This window comes from Haliotis rufescens, unplaced genomic scaffold, assembly GCF_023055435.1.
Source record: "Haliotis rufescens isolate VD_foot unplaced genomic scaffold, xgHalRufe1.0.p SCAF_9, whole genome shotgun sequence".
Lineage (NCBI taxonomy): Eukaryota > Metazoa > Mollusca > Gastropoda > Lepetellida > Haliotidae > Haliotis > Haliotis rufescens.
In genome coordinates this window covers 36,661,034-36,674,207 of record NW_025964383.1, presented here as the reverse complement: position 1 = coordinate 36,674,207, position 13,174 = coordinate 36,661,034, and the positions used below count along the sequence as shown (strand labels likewise).

Sequence of the window (13,174 nt, the reverse complement as noted above, 5' to 3'; positions counted from 1 at the left end):
GTACATACATTCTCACACTGAATTGATCGTTGACATTGCGAGCGATTCTCATTAATAAGTATGTGCATATATTTATATCTTTATCTGAAATAATTGCAGGAGATGGTCAGACCCGGACCTTCCCACATCCAGACAGCCAAGTTAGAGATTTCTCCAGGTAAGACTCATCATACTCAATGTTCATCCTATCCTTGAGTGAATGTGAACGCTACTTCGAGCAGTATTTCAGTTATATCAGGTCGTGTCAGCCTGATGTGGGAGGAGGTGAGGCAGATGTAAAGCACGTTTACCACTTTGGCGGAACCAACAAGAACGAGCCAAGAATCATTATTCGGAGCTCTAGACGACTGGTCCGCCCGGTGCGATAATCGATCGAACAAGACATTCAGGCCTGTTGTCAAAATCTGAAAACAACTGCATCGAGTGTTCCGAGTCGCGGAGACAGGTGTCAGTAATGTGTGTTTGTGTGTGACCACTTTGATCTGATTGATCGCCGCCTCATGCTTCCCAATAGCATCTGAATTTTAGCTAAATGAGGAACTGTCCGATCATGACAGTCCAAGAGCCTGTATATATCGGGGAACTGCAGGATGTGGTGTAATGGCAACACAAAGCATAACCTGTATATATCGGGGAACTGCAGGATGTGGTGTAATGACAAAAGTACGCAGGACCTCAATATATCGGGGAACTGCATGATGTGGCCTATTGGCAACACCAAGCAGGACCTGTATATATCGGGGAACTGCAGGATGTGGTGTAATGGCAACACTAAGCAGGACCTCTATATATCGGGGAACTGCAGGATGGGTGTAATGGCAACACTAAGCAGGACCTGTATATATCGGGGAACTGCAGGATGGGTGTAATGGCAACACTAGGCAACAGCTCTATATGTCGGGGAACTGCAGGATGCGGTGTAATGGCAACACCAAGCAGGGCCTGTATATATCTTGGAACTGCCGGATGTGGTGTAATGGCAACACTAAGCAGGACCTGTATATATCTTGGAACTGCCGGATGTGGTGTAATGGCAACACTAAGCAGGACCTGTATATATCGGGAAACTGCATGATGTGGTCTAATGGCAACACCGAGCAGGACCTGTATATATCGGGGAACTGCAGGATGTGGTGTAATGGCAACACTAAGCAGGACCTCTATATATCGGGGAACTGCAGGATGGGTGTAATGGCAACACTAGGCAACACCTCTACATGTCGGGGAACTGCAGGATGGGTGTAATGGCAACACCAAGCAGGACCTGTATATATCTTGGAACTGCCGGATGTGGTGTAATGGCAACACTAAGCAGGACCTGTATATATCGGGGAACTGCAGGGTGTGGTGTAATGGCAACACTAAGCAGGACCTGTATATATCGGGGAACTGCAGGGTGTGGTGTAATGGCAACACCACGCAGGACCTCTATATGTCGGGGGAACTGCAGGACGTGGTGTTATGGCAACATTGAGCAGGACCTGCCTAGCTATAACGGGGAACTGCGGGATGTGGTGTAATGGACGTCCTAAACCTGTACTCTCGGACTCGGGTCAGGTGATCGAGCTGGCCACACAATACGGTCGATTCTGTCATCATTCAAGTACTGGTCCATAACGCTGACATGATGAGGATTTGCGTAGTCACTAATGATAATGATTGTACATATCCCAAATGGCATCCTTGAAGGGAACAGCTGTCCTCAAGGACATGGAGATCAGTGCATCCAACGTTGCTGACCTTTTCTGACCCACTTAGCAACGTTAGCCTCCTGACACCATTGCGCAACACCGGGGTTTTTACGCCGCACTGAGCAATATTCCAGCTTTATGACGGCGGTCTGTAAATAATCGAGTCTTGACCACACAGTCCAGTGATTAATATCATGAGCATCGATCAACGAAATTGAAATCGATTACATGCATCAACCTTGCAGCGAGCCTGACCACCAGATCCCGTTTGTTGCCTCTTACGACAAGCATAGTCGCCTATTACGGCAAGGATGGGTTGCTGGAGACCTATTCTACCGCGGATCTTCACGGGTCGGTTCTGTGAAGTCAACTAGTGAAGAGAAACGGGGACCAGTCAAGCACCGTCCAGTTGGTGTTATCTCAACACCAGGCAAAACGGGCCCGTGTATGCCAATCAATGTTATGGGATACTTGATCTGGAGGAACGAAGATCTCCTTGAAAACACATTGCTTGTCTTGACATGTTTACTAGTGCGGCTTACGAGACTGTTTGCCGGCATGAACGGATTTCTTCAGCAACCTGTCCTCCCGCTGCGTTGAGGACTGCATTAGTTGGAAACGATTCCATGCTCTGCAGCACGTACAGCATTAAGTTGTGATATCGCACAGTCAAGCATACTAATATAGCAGACATTGTTGATGTAGAATATTTGTATACACACTGATTTCCCTTCACGCACAGTGCGTGAAAGCCAAATTTGTTGTGTGATGGGTTACCAAAACATGGTCAAGTTAAAGTTTGATAATCATGTTGTTGACCAATATATGTGTTGTCCTAAGCAAACTTTGAGTGCCACATCCCAATGATAATAATATCCATATTTGTTTAAGAATTCTATCTATGTGATTCAGCTTCTTCTTTCTACCCACAATGCCATTCTATATTTTATCAGAAGATGAAAGCCACCAGAGGCATGTGAAGAGAAGTCAGATTGCCAAGCTGAGGCGGTTTCAACAGGGGTTGCTGAAGGAGAGTGACCTGTTTGACATCATAGGAAACGTAAGAAGACGTTATCTTATATCTATTTATATCCAGTGGGGCCCATTTCTGATCTTTCGCCTGGAGTTAAGTAATAGAGCAATGCAGTGTGGCTCATCCCTTAGGATTACTCCATGTTTTTCTTCAGGGGTTAAGTAATACAGCAATGCAGTGTGGTTCACCCCTTTTGATTACTCCATGTTTTACTTCAGGGGTTAAGTACTTCAGCAATGCAGTGTGGTTCACCCCTTTGGATTACTCCATGTCTAACTTAAGGGGTTCAGTAATACAGCAATGGAGTGTGGTTCACCCCTTTGGATTACTCCATGTCTTTCTTCAGGGGTTAAGTACTACAGCACTACAGCGTTGGTAATACAGGACTACAGCAATGAAGTGTGGATTACGCCTAAGGATTACTCCATGTCTTTCTTCAGGGGTTAAGTAATACAGCAATGCAGTGTGGTTCACCCCTTATGATTACGCCATATCTTACTTCAGGGGTTAAGTACTACAGCACAACAGCGTTGGTAATACAGGCCTACAGCAATGAAGACTGGCTTACGCCTAAGGATTACTCCATGTTTTTCTTCAGGGCTAAGTAATACAGCAATGTGGTGTGGTTCACCCCTTAGGATTACTCAATGTCTTACTTCGGGGTTTAAGGAATACAGCAATGCAGCGTGGGTTATCCCTTAGGATTACTCCATGTCTAACTTCAGGAGTTAAGTAACACATCAATGTAGTGTGGTTCACCCCTTTGGATTACTCCATGTCTTTCTTCAGGGGTTAAGTACTACAGCAATGCAGTGTGGTTCACCCCTTAGGATTACTCCATGCCTTACTTTAGGGTTAAAGGAAAACAGCAATACAGCGTGGGTTATCCCGTAGGATTACTCCATGTATTTCTGCAGGGCTAAGTAATACAGCAATTCGGTGTGGTCCACCCCTTAGGATTACTACATGTCTTTCTTCAGGGTTAAGTAATACAGCAATTCGGTGTGGTCCACCCCTTAGGATTACTCCATGTCTTACGTAATGCAGCACTGCAGTGTACATATTTATTCTGCCTGTATGAGATATATGTGTTGAGTTCACTATCTATATCCAGCCAGTGTGACATGTGTTTTATTCACTATCTATATTCTGCCTGTGTGATATATGTGTTGTATTCACTATCTATATTCTGCCTGTAGGAGACGTGTTGTATTCACTCTCTATATTTTGCCTGTGGGAGACGGATTGTATGAACTATCTATATCCTGCCTGTGGGAGATGTGCTGTATTCACTATCTATATTCTTCCTGTGTGAGATGTGTTGTATTCACCATCTATATATATTCTGCTTGTGTAAGATGTGTTGTATTCCCAATCTATATTCTGCCTGTGTGAGATGTGTTGTATTCACTCTCTATATTCTGTCTGTGTAAGATATGTTGTTTTCACTCTCTATATTCTGTCTTTGTGAGACGGGTTGCATTTACTGTCTTTAGTCTGCCTGTTCATCGTCTTTGATTTACGGGTTTGAGTGAGAGAAGAGTTGTAATGATTATCTGTTTCTCCCCATGTCTTCACTCTGCCTGTGTGGGAAGTGTTTAGTGTGACATGTGTTATCTTCGTCCTGTGTCATGTGTGTCTTCACTCTGCCTGTGTGGGAAGTGTTTAGTGTGACATGTGTTATCTTCGTCCTGTGTCATGTGTGTCTTCACTCTGCCTGTGTGGGAAGTGTTTAGTGTGACATGTGTTATCTTCGTCCTGTGTCATGTGTGTCTTCACTCTGCCTATGTGGGAAGTGTTCAGTGTGACATGTGTTATCTTCGTCCTGTGTCATGTGTGTCTTCACTCTGCCTGTGTTGGAAGTGTTTAGTGTGACATGTGTTATCTTCGTCCTGTGTCATGTGTGTCTTCACTCTGCCTGTGTTGGAAGTGTTTAGTGTGACATGTGTTATCTTCGTCCTGTGTCATGTGTGTCTTCACTCTGCCTGTGTGGGAAGTGTTTAGTGTGACAAGTGTTATCTTCGTCCTGTGTCATGTGTGTCTTCACTCTGCCTGTGTGGGAAGTGTTTAGTGTGACAAGTGTTATCTTCGTCCTGTGTCATGTGTGTCTTCACTCTGCCTGTGTTGGAAGTGTTTAGTGTGACATGTGCTATCTTCGTCCTGTGTCATGTGTGTCTTCACTCTGCCTGTGTGGGAAGTGTTTAGTGTGACATGTGTTATCTTCGTCCTGTGTCATGTGTGTCTTCACTCTGCCTGTGTTGGAAGTGTTTAGTGTGACATGTGTTATCTTCGTCCTGTGTCATGTGTGTCTTCACTCTGCCTGTGTGGGAAGTGTTTAGTGTGACATGTGTTATCTTCGTCCTGTGTCATGTGTGTCTTCACTCTGCCTGTGTGGGAAGTGTTTAGTGTGACATGTGTTATCTTCGTCCTGTGTCATGTGTGTCTTCACTCTGCCTGTGTGGGAAGTGTTTAGTGTGACATGTGTTATCTTCGTCCTGTGTCATGTGTGTCTTCACTCTGCCTGTGTGGGAAGTGTTTAGTGTGACATGTGTTATCTTCGTCCTGTGTCATGTGTGTCTTCACTCTGCCTGTGTGGGAAGTGTTTAGTGTGACATGTGTTATCTTCGTCCTGTGTCATGTGTGTCTTCACTCTGCCTGTGTGGGAAGTGTTTAGTGTGACATGTGTTATCTTCGTCCTGTGTCATGTGTGTCTTCACTCTGCCTGTGTGGGAAGTGTTTAGTGTGACATGTGTTATCTTCGTCCTGTGTCATGTGTGTCTTCACTCTGCCTATGTGGGAAGTGTTTAGTGTGACATGTGTTATCTTCGTCCTGTGTCATGTGTGTCTTCACTCTGCCTGTGTGGGAAGTGTTTAGTGTGACATGTGTTATCTTCGTCCTGTGTCATGTGTGTCTTCACTCTGCCTGTGTGGGAAGTGTTTAGTGTGACATGTGTTATCTTCGTCCTGTGTCATGTGTGTCTTCACTCTGCCTGTGTGGGAAGTGTTTAGTGTGACATGTGTTATCTTCGTCCTGTGTCATGTGTGTCTTCACTCTGCCTGTGTTGGAAGTGTTTAGTGTGACATGTGTTATCTTCGTCCTGTGTCATGTGTGTCTTCACTCTGCCTGTGTTGGAAGTGTTTAGTGTGACATGTGTTATCTTCGTCCTGTGTCACGTGTGTCTTCACTCTGCCTGTGTTGGAAGTGTTTAGTGTGACATGTGTTATCTTCGTCCTGTGTCATGTGTGTCTTCACTCTGCCTGTGTGGGAAGTGTTTAGTGTGACATGTGTTATCTTCGTCCTGTGTCATGTGTGTCTTCACTCTGCCTTTGTGGGAAGTGTTTAGTGTGACATGTGTTATCTTCGTCCTGTGTCATGTGTGTCTTCACTCTGCCTGTGTGGGAAGTGTTTAGTGTGACATGTGTTATCTTCGTCCTGTGTCATGTGTGTCTTCACTCTGCCTGTGTTGGAAGTGTTTAGTGTGACATGTGTTATCTTCGTCCTGTGTCATGTGTGTCTTCACTCTGCCTGTGTGGGAAGTGTTTAGTGTGAAATGTGTTATCTTCGTCCTGTGTCATGTGTGTCTTCACTCTGCCTGTGTGGGAAGTGTTTAGTGTGACATGTGTTATCTTCGTCCTGTGTCATGTGTGTCTTCACTCTGCCTGTGTGGGAAGTATTTAGTGTGACATGTGTTATCTTCGTTCTGTGTCTTGTGTCTTCACTCAATTATGTAAGACCACGTTGCACAGATATATTATACAATGATGTTATGTGTGTGTTTCCTTGTACATTAGACACTAAACTCACTCTTCCATTTGGTCAGATGATTGTCGATGATGAAGACCACCTCGCCTCTTTACAAGGTGAGTCCTCCTTACAATGTTCGTGAACGTCAGCTACTGCTAATGCGTGTTGACCTCATTGCGTGGATATTGAATCTGTAACGATTCGTCTGTTAATATACTGTTTTAATTTATTAAATATTAATGATATCATTACATAATATAGTATCACCAATATCAAGTTGTACAATGTTATGTATTCCGTTTGTGTCAGCTCTAAATGAGACTAAGTGTTCAGTGGAACCATCCTCTATTCAGGTTGTGTGTAGGACAGTAATATATTCTGATTGTTTCAGCTTTGAATGGGCCTTTGTATTTGGTGGGGCCATCCTCTCTTCAGGTTGTGTGTAGGCAGCAATATATTCTGATTGTTTCAGCACTGAACGGGCCTGTGTATTTGGTGGGACCATCCTCTCTACAGGTTGTGTGTAGGCTGTAATATATTCTGATTGTTTCAGCACTGAATGGGCCTGTGTATTTGGTGGGGCCATCCTCTCTTCAGGTTGTGTGTTGGCAGTAAAATATTCTGATTGTTTCAGCACTGAATGGGCCTGTGTATGTGGTGGGACCATCCTCTCTTGAGGTTGTATGTAAGTAGTAACACCTGATAGCAACTAACCAGTTTTTTCGGTCATATCGAAGTTTTCAATATGTAACTATTTACAAAAACAATATATCTTCTCAAAACCCTTAACTCGGTATACTATCACTACACATTGCATGGTATGCAGAACCATTAACTTGATGTTCAGTACATGTTCCACCATCTTATTCAGTTTAACTTAAATTATGTTTCAAAGACCCTACAAGAACTTATCCAGTTATGAGTACAATATATGGAGTCAATCAAACACAGTCCTGATGCCGGCTTGCAGATATGTGAATCGGATACCTGCCAGATATGTTTTAACAGTGTCATGTTTGAGTTTAAGGACGTCGTGGCAATGAGCAATGAGGTCCTGAAGGTAAGCTTCATTAACTGGTGGCAGGGCACTGCTAGCACCCAGTGGGTAAACAACCTGAACTTTAATATAAACTTGAGATAGCACTGGAAACCTGTAGGGTAGGCTGTTCTTTTGTGTTGACTGATAGCTGCTGACCACAGGGTATCCAAATGTCTGTTCAGGACCACATCACTTTTGAGCTGGTTGGGCAGGGCGTTGGATTGAGTTCTGCGTTCGGAATTTCCTGAACTGCAAACGGGAAAGTGCACCTGCGGTGTTATTTTGCACACTTGGACCATTTTCGGCTCACACGATCAAGTTATTTGTAGCTGCTTGCCACGTGAGGGGCCACATCAGAGCCAGGATGTTCATACATTTTGATCTACCCTTTTTGATAATACACACAGTAGCTATGTTGTCACAAGGTTAGGATTGCTTCCACAGTTCTACCAGCTTCATAACAGGAGGATCAATAGTCAGATGCAGAATATTTTCCACGCCATAGTTGTATTGCAACATCGAGCACACGGCTTATGACAGGCTATTGAATATCTTTGGACTAGATCTCCACCCGAAAGTCAATCTAGTATAGAAGTAGTAGCTAGCATTGCATCGGAAACCAAAGAAAGGCAAGTACCTGGGGTGCAGCGGAATCTGTTTGAACGCGTCAGTAATGTACACTTTACACATCTGTGCACCATGTCCCAACTGTTTAATAACTGCAATAGCATTGTCTATGGCCACGTGAGAAAGTGAAGCAGATTCCTTACTATTGAGATCGTTGATTCTTGGGGTATCGTCTGTGTCATGTGGGGCTGACAGATCAAGGATTAACCTCTTCTTGCCCGAGTAATCCCTAAGGGGTTAATTCTGTACACGGGATATGGTGCCTGCTGGAATGGTCCTATTACATACCCCTTTGTTGGGACTTCTGTCTACACTGCCTTTGTCATTACTACTGGATCAAGTGTAGCACTACGATTGTTCTTATATTCTGTTGTGGACTGTGGAATATCCAACATTAAGGGCCAAAGCCATGTTGCAATCCGTTGATGAGATACGTTGTAAATGGAGGATTGGGATGGAAGCTAGTTCTGCCTGTATTGCCTGTATATTGATAGGAGTGAGATGAACTGCGACTGTACCTCCGTCCTTTTCGCCAGTTATATCCGGGAAGGTTAGTCAAGCTTGAGTATCCCGTCTAGACTTGGGAGACTTTGCACAAGTTACGTGTATGTGAAAACAATTGAGACACAAATGAAGGTACACACAGTTCGCTCTTGTACAGCCCTGGTGATTGAAATGATTACAGACCTCACGTTCGTTAACTCTCCTGGTGTCGTTTCTGTCTGTCACCCCTGCCTATCGGAAATGAGAGTTCTGTCAAGGAACAGGTTAGGCCTAACTTTATCGGTACGTCGCTCGGGACACAAGTCTGTACCATGGGTAATGCTGTGGCATATGGTACACGATCTAGAACGTCGACCCGAAGAGCACAGCCCGTACAAACGTGTGTCCCTCATGTCCCATCGAATTCTGCATCCTTGCTTCACATAACATGCCACTCTGGCGGCAAACAAGTGCGCGGTGCCTCGACACAATGTATTTCAATCACAGTTCATATCCGTCCAACTGTTTATGTTTTGCATCATTTGTGTCACTGTGAATGTTCTTATATATGCCAAAGGCCTGGGTGAATTCGGCAAGGGTCAGTGCATGATTTAACCTAAGATCCTCTTCCAATTGGTAGACATTGTCATCATATTCGGTCATTCTTGCGCCAAAGGTGTCTTGGTTGGGTAATAACAGCAAAGCAAGGTTGCAATACTTGCTGTTTTTGATCTTCATCTTAAGAGCTGGAGCGACAGAGTGAATGTGTGGCAGAGAATCAGAAGGCGCTTCATGGCTGTGTTGATTTGGTAAGCCCACAGCCGCGTGATCAGTTGGCACTGTGTGTTTTTAACTCTGCTAGTCCACGTTGAAGACTTGTAACACTTACAGTGACAGAAGGCACGGAGTTGGTCACATTTTCCACATTGTCCGACACAACGCTGTCTGGTAGATCTAGATCTAGATCTCTGCTGTGAGATAGTCCAGCCTCAACAATCACCGTAAGTGTAGCCGCCAGTGTCGAATTAGCACTGAGACCGTATTTGTCAGACAAGGTCACTGTCGCTGATACTGGCTGTCTGTGTTGATCCTCTTGCACCAACTGCAGCAAGTTTTTCCTTGGCCAGTTATTCGACACCCTCACGACACGTTCCGCCAGTTGTATGCGTAATATACAGTCGTCGATGTTACAGGTAGCTACACCATTAAACATTCCATACAATCATCGATGTTGCAGGTGGTTACTCACAAATGCATCGCATTCAATCGTTGATATTTGCTAGTGATGCGCACAAATGTATCGCGTACAATCATCGCTATTGCAGGAGATTACTCACAAATGCATCGCATTCAATCATTGATATTTGCTAGTGATACGCACAAATGTATCGCGTACAATCATCGATGCTGCAGGTGGTTACAAACACACTCAATCAAAACTGTAATCAATATTCCAGATGACAACTCACAAATGTATCACATACAATCATTGATGTTGCAGGTGGTTACTCACAAATGCATTGCATACAATCATCGATGCTTCTGGTGGTTACAAACACACTCAATCAATGCAGTTATCGATATTGCAGGTGATTACTCACAAATGCATCGCATTCAATCGTTGATATTTGCTAGTGATGCGCACAAATGTATCGCGTACAATCATCGCTATTGCAGGAGATTACTCACAAATGCATCGCATTCAATCATTGATATTTGCTAGTGATACGCACAAATGTATCGCGTACAATCATCGATGCTGCTGGTGGTTACAAACACACTCAATCAAAACAGTCATCAATATTCCAGATGACAACTCACAAATGTATCACATACAATCATTGATGTTGCAGGTGGTTACTCACAAATGCATTGCATACAATCATCGATGTTGCAGGTTCCTACTCAGAAATGCATACAATAATCGATATTGCAGGTGGTTACTCACAAAAGCATTGCATACAATCATCAATATTGCAGGTTCCTACTCACAAATGCATACAATAATCGATATTGCAGGTGGTTCCTCACAAATGCATCCCATACAATGGTCGATGTTGCTAGTGGTTACTCACAAATGCAGCGCATACAATTATCGATTTTGATAGTAGTTACTCACAAATGCATTGCAAAAAATCGTCGATGTTGCAGGTGATGAGTCACAAATGTATTGCATACAATCGTCGATGTTGCAAGTAGCTACTCACAAATGCATTGGATGCAAATGTCGACGTTGCAGGTGATTACTCACAAATTCATCGCATACCATCAAATATATTGCCAGCTATTACACACAAATGCATTGCATACAATCATCGATGTTGCAGGTGGTTACTCATAAATGCATTGCATACAATTGTCGATGTTTCATGTGGTTTCTCAATAATGCTTTGCATACAATCGTCGATGTTGCATGTGCTTACTCACAAATGCATTGCATACAATCATAGATATTGCAGGTGGCTACTCATAAATGCATTGCATACACTTGTCGATGTTTCATGTGGTTGCTCAGTAATCCATTGCATGCAAATGTCGACGTTGCAGGTGATTACTCACAAATTCATCGCATACCATCAAATATATTGCCAGCTATTACACACAAATGCATTGTATACAATCATCGATGTTGCAGGTGGTTACTCATAAATGCATCGCATACAATCGTCGATGTTGCAGGTGGTTATACAATTAAACATTAAATACAATAATCGATGCTGCTTGTGGTTACTCACAAATGCATCGCATCCATTCGTTGATGTTCCTTGTGGTTACTCACAAATGCATTGCATTCAATCATAGATGTTCCAGGTTGTTACTCACAAATAAATTGCATACAATCATCGATTTTGCAGGTGGTTACTCATAAATGCATTGCATACAATTGTCGATGTTTCATGTGGTTGCTCAATAATGCATCGCATACAATCGTCGATGTTGCAGGTGGTTATACAATTAAACATAAAATATAATAATCGACGTTGCTAATGGTTACTCACAAATGCATCGCATCCATTCGTCGATGTTCCTTGTGGTTAGTCACAAATGCATCGGATACAATCATCGATGTTGTAGGTGATCACATACGCACACAGTTAATACAATCATCGATATTGCAGGTGATTACTCACAAATGCATCGCATTCAATCGTTGATATTTGCTAGTGATACGCACAAATGTATCGCGTACACTCATCGCTATTGCAGGTGATTACTCACAAATGCATCGCATTCAATCATTGATATTTGCTAGTGATACGCACAAATTTATCGCGTACAATCATCGATGCTGCTGGTAGTTACAAACACACTCAATCAATACAGTCATCGATATTGCAGGTGATTACTCACAAATGTATCACATACAATCATTGATGTTGCAGGTGGTTACTCACAAATGCATCGCATTCAATCGTTGATATTGCAGGTGATTACTCACAAATACATCGCATTCAATCATTGATATTTGCTAGTGATACGCACAAATGTATCGCGTGCAATCATCGATGCTATGGTGGTTACAAACACACTCAATCAATACAGTCATCGATATTGCAGGTGATTACTCACAAATGTATCACATACAATAATTGATGTTGCAGGTGGTTACTCACAAATGCATCGCATTCAATCGTTGATGTTTGCTAGTGATACGCACAAATGTATCGCGTACAATCATCGCTATTGCAGGTGATTACTCACAAATACATCGAATTCAATCATTGATATTTGCTAGTGATACGCACAAATGTATTGCGTGCAATCATCGATGCTGGTGGTGGTAACAAACACACTCAATCAAAACAGTCATCGATATTCCAGATGATAACTCACAAATGATCACATACAATCATTGATGTTGCAGGTGGTTACTCACAAATGCATTGCACACAATCATCGATGTTGCAGGTTCCTACTCAGAAATGCATACAATTATCGATATTGCAGGTGGTTACTCACAAAAGCATTGCACACAATCATCAATATTGCAGGTTCCTACTCACAAATGCATACAATAATCGATATTGCAGGTGGTTCCTCACAAATGCATCGCATACAATGGTCGATGTTGCTAGTGGTTACTCACAAATGCATTTCACAAAATCATCGATGTTGCAGGTGGTTACTCACAAACGCATACAATGGTCGATATTGCAGGTGGTTACTCACAAATGCAGCGCATTCAATTATCGACTTTGATAGTAGTTACTCACAAATGCATTGCAAAAAATCGTCGTTGTTGCAGGTGATGAGTCACAAATGTATTGCATACAATCGTCGATGTTGCAAGTAGCTACTCACAAATGCATTGCATGCAAATGTCGACGTTGCAGGTGATTACCCACAAATTAATCGCATACCATCAAATATATTGCCAGCTATTACTCACAAATGCATTGCATACAATAATCGATGTTGCAGGTGCTTACTCACAAATGCTTTGCATGCAATCATCGATGTTCCAGGTGATAACTCACAAATGCATTCCATACAATCATCGATGTTCCAGGTTGTTACTAACAAATGCATCGCATTCAATCATCGATCATACATAC

At 43.0% G+C, this 13,174-nt stretch overlaps 1 protein-coding gene across 1 annotated transcript in view; it reads left to right on the top strand.

Annotated features, from left to right (window-relative positions):
• LOC124139577 overlaps positions 1-13,174 on the top strand; it is a 73,686-nt gene that overhangs the window by 43,525 nt on the left and 16,987 nt on the right. The window contains exons 21-24 of the mRNA XM_048390408.1: positions 100-157; positions 2,645-2,751; positions 6,546-6,585; positions 7,023-7,073. Of these exons, the coding sequence (XP_048246365.1) occupies positions 100-157; positions 2,645-2,751; positions 6,546-6,585; positions 7,023-7,073 (256 nt within the window). The remainder of the gene's footprint in view (positions 1-99; positions 158-2,644; positions 2,752-6,545; positions 6,586-7,022; positions 7,074-13,174) is intronic.